This window comes from Peromyscus maniculatus, chromosome 16 (assembly GCF_049852395.1).
Source record: "Peromyscus maniculatus bairdii isolate BWxNUB_F1_BW_parent chromosome 16, HU_Pman_BW_mat_3.1, whole genome shotgun sequence".
NCBI lineage: Eukaryota > Metazoa > Chordata > Mammalia > Rodentia > Cricetidae > Peromyscus > Peromyscus maniculatus.
The window spans coordinates 36,123,209-36,127,062 of NC_134867.1; the positions used below are offsets into that span (position 1 = coordinate 36,123,209).

At 41.9% G+C, this 3,854-nt stretch overlaps 1 protein-coding gene across 1 annotated transcript; it reads right to left on the minus strand.

Annotated features, from left to right (window-relative positions):
• Positions 1–2,043: 2,043 nt before the first annotated feature.
• LOC143268966 (trace amine-associated receptor 7a-like) lies at positions 2,044–3,120 on the minus strand. Its single transcript, XM_076553003.1, has one exon. It carries the CDS (start codon positions 3,118–3,120, stop codon positions 2,044–2,046), a length of 1,077 nt encoding a protein of 358 aa, XP_076409118.1.
• Between the last annotated feature and the right edge of the window lie 734 nt (positions 3,121–3,854).

Genomic DNA, 3,854 nt, shown 5'->3' on the forward strand with positions numbered 1-3,854 from the left:
GACATTTACAGTATGCATCAAATACTGTAAAGCTTTTGTTTATGAACACTGTTACTCTGGAGATGGGACACTTCTATGGCTGCAGGATAAGTCACTCTTATTGAAATAGCTGAAGTCAAAAGGAAATGATGATGTTTAATATTTGAGCTGAAAAGCTATGGGCAGAGGGCATTAAAGAGTCTGAGGAGCCTTTAGTCATCTGCCGATCACAAAAACAGACTTCCTCAAACACACTAAATTAAGAAATAAGGCAAAGGAGATAGCTTAAACCTCTAATCAGAAATTCAGGCAGGGGGATTTCCTGAAGTTCCAACTCAACATAGAGTCTGAGCTACAGAGAAAGGCTCTATCGTGAATAAAAATCAGAACTAGGATAGAACCTAAGGGGGAAGCTTTACCAGTTTAAATAGATCTGACAATAAAAGACAGCATACATTAATAATAAACAGTCTTGGTGTATGTCCACACGGAAATTAGAAAAAATAAGAAGCAAGGACATTTCAGTATGTCTTAATAATTTTGTCACATTTAAAAGGCTCAGTTTTTTCTTTATTTTTCTATTATAGGCATGGGTGCTTTTCTTGCATGTATGTCTATGCCCCATGTGCTTGCAGTTCGTGCAGAGCCTGGAGTTTACAGATGGGACTGGAGTTACAAAGGGCTGTGAACTGTAATGGCGTGTCCTCTGAAAGAGTGGCCAGTGAGTGCTTTTAAGTGCAGAGCTGTTGCTCCAGCCCCAAGACTTTAAGTTTTATATTTTCTAGTCTTAAACATGTTAATCAAGAATAGTACATGCAGTTTGTTTATTCCTCTGCTGTACAATGCATTCTAGTTTATTATTAAGCTAGTCATCTAAAAACACACAGCTGTCCTTTTTTATAATTTAATTTAATTTTACATATCAGCCACAGATTCCCTTGTTCTCCCCCCTCCCCGCCTTTCCCCCAGCCCACCCCCATTCCCATCTCCTCCAGGGCAAAGACTCCCCTGGGGATTGAGTTCAGTCTGGTAGATTCAGTCCTGGCAGGTCCAGTCCCCTCCTCCCAGGCTGAGCCAAGTGTCCCTGCATAAGCCCCAGGTTCCAAATAGCCAGCTCATTCACTGAGGACAGGTCCAGGTCCCACTGCCTGGATGCCTCCCAAACAGGTCAAGCTGATCAAGTGTCTCACTTATCCAGAGATCCTCATCCAGTTGGGGGCTCCTGAGCTATTGGTTCATAGTTCATGTGTTTCCATTTGTTTGGCTATTTGTCCCTGTGCCTTTTCCAATCTTGGTCTCAACAATTCTCGCTCATACAAACCCTCCTCTTTCTCGCCAGTTGGACTCCTGGAGCTCCACCTGGGGCCTGGCCAACACACAGCTGTCTTATCCAGGGTAAATTGTACAACAAATTCAGACCTTTACTGAGAGGAGCTTTAGAAACACATCATGGACCCTAATAAAAATGTTTTTTCCAGACTCGAAGTGATTGCTTATTTTGTCCCTTCTCTGAGTGTTTTCTTTTTCTGAACACGTCATTAATTTGGCTTTTGTGTATACCTTTGAAAACTGTTTTACATCTTTAGAAACTTTACAAACTAGTGACAGATCAGCTGATTTAAAAATCCCATTGAATAAAGAATAAACATCTTTAAATCCTTGACTTCTACAAATAACAACTTGTAAAGCTTTTGGACAGTGACCATTCCTCTGTGTGCATATTGCCTAGAAAGCAGGTCACTGAGCTACATATTGAAAATTGAGGCTTAAAAAAGTTAACAATGGCCAACAATTAGAATTTTAGTAAGGCAAGAAAAGGGGCTACAGAGAACCAACCAACACTAACCAGTGCAAAACACAGTGGAAAATGGTTAGATGCAGGTTATCTAGTTCCATTACAGATAGAAACTAATTTTATATTTCTTGAAGAAAGCAGAGGCTGGATTTAAGTGTTTCGTTTAGAACTGAAGCATAATTCATTACTCTACAAGATAAGATGTGGCACTCAGTTCCCTTGATGATGGTCTGCTGTGACCCCTTTTCAATCCCTACTAACCTGAGAATCTACTCAAGAAACAGGTTGGTAGCTGAGGAATTCTCCCTCAAGATTCTGCCAGTCACAATCAGTCTGATGGCTTTTCGAAACCAAGGATAAAAGAAAGCATAAATCAGAGGGTTCATGGCTGAGTTGTAGTAGGCGATCCAAACTAGTATTTCATACACATACATGGGTGTGATGAAGCCCAGGAAGGCATCAATGATGGAGTCAATGAAGTATGGCAGCCAGGAAAGGAGGAAGGCTGCCACTGCGATTCCCAGGGTTTTGGCTGCTTTTCTCTCCCTCTTGGCTACCCTGTCCTTGTAGCTGTCTGAAGCCTTGGCTGTCTGGTCACTCATTCTCTCAATCCTCTGAGCCTGTTGCTTAGCAATGAAGAAAATCTTAGTGTAGACAGTTATCATGACAAGTGTGGGGATAAAAAATAGTAGAAAACTGATGAAGACCCAACTTTGATTCATTGGGACTTGACAGCCTCCCACACAGGTGAGGGCAGTCACTAGATCCTCCAGCCCAGCTTCATTGGCCCCTGTGTAAAGGAGGGAAAAGCTATAGATGATGGACAGGAGCCAGGAGAAGGCGATGCACTTGCCAGAAACAGATGCAGTGAACCTGGTGGGATAAGTCAGGGGGTCACTGACAGCAATATATCTATCCACAGATATGAAGCACAAGTGGAAGATAGAAGAGTAACAGAATGACCCTTCAAAATAAGAATGAAATTTACAGTAACTGTCCCCAAAGTACCAGCAGCTTTCCACAGACCTCACTGTGCTGAAGGGCATCACAGTCAGTCCCACCAAGAAGTCAGCACAAGCCAGGGATGCCACCAGAAAGTTGGCAGGAGAGTGCAGCTGCCTGAAATGAAGAATGGACATCATCACCAGGAGGTTTCCACACACAGCCAGCAGAGCCCCAAAGCCAAAGACTGCATAGAGGATGAGGCGAGGGCCTGGGGAGTAAGGGTTCCTGATGCAGGATCCATTCAGGTTCTCAAAGCACAGCTGGACAGATGTGGAAGAGACCAGATCTTCACTCATGATTCTGGCTAGATCGCTGAGAAAACTGCCATCACCTGTAGCCATGTATGCTATTCCAAAAATCCTCAGGAAAAAAATACAGAATATGTAATTGCCAACGGATTTTCATTTCCTAAAATTATTTGCTTCCTAATTCACAGTCAACCTTCTTTATTACATAAATGCTGTTTAAGTCTGTTTCAATTTTTTTCTCTGCTTAATCTACTTCCTCACATCTCAAAAGTAGCAGTTCTGTGTCACAAGTTTCAATCCTACCTTTTATTAGCATTTTCATCCTTATTTAACTAACCTATGGTAATACCCAGAGATGCCAAATACAGTGTGTCCCTAGGACTGAATCCCCATGGTGTAAGGTGAGGTAAGTGAGAACTTGCCAGTGAGTATGTTGTTTATGCCACAACCAAGTTTTCCCCCTTCTCATTTGCTAGTGACAGCTGACCTTTCTGTATAATGTAGAGAACATGGTATCTGCCACAACAGGACTTTACCCAGAATTGGAAACTTTGTTCATTTATTTAAAATGACCTTTCCTCTTCATGAGAATTGCTATCAATGGCTCTTATAATGAAAGTGATCAAAATTCCTGCATAAAAGCTCTTTCTTCCTTCAGGCATTCATCCTTGTTAGAGAAATAAGATACACAGTTGTGAGAACAACTACTTTTCTCCGGGTTCACTTTTGGAAAAGTGGGGGTGTGGACTGCAAGGATTTACTCATGGAATAAAGTAAGGAGGCTAGGATAACACACAGGACTTTCTTCTTCGATTTAACACAATTAT

Bases quoted from the DNA above. Each gene is read 5' to 3' on its own strand.
- LOC143268966 (XM_076553003.1), bottom strand. From the start codon at position 3,120: ATGGCTACAGGTGATGGCAGTTTTCTCAGCGATCTAGCCAGAATCATG.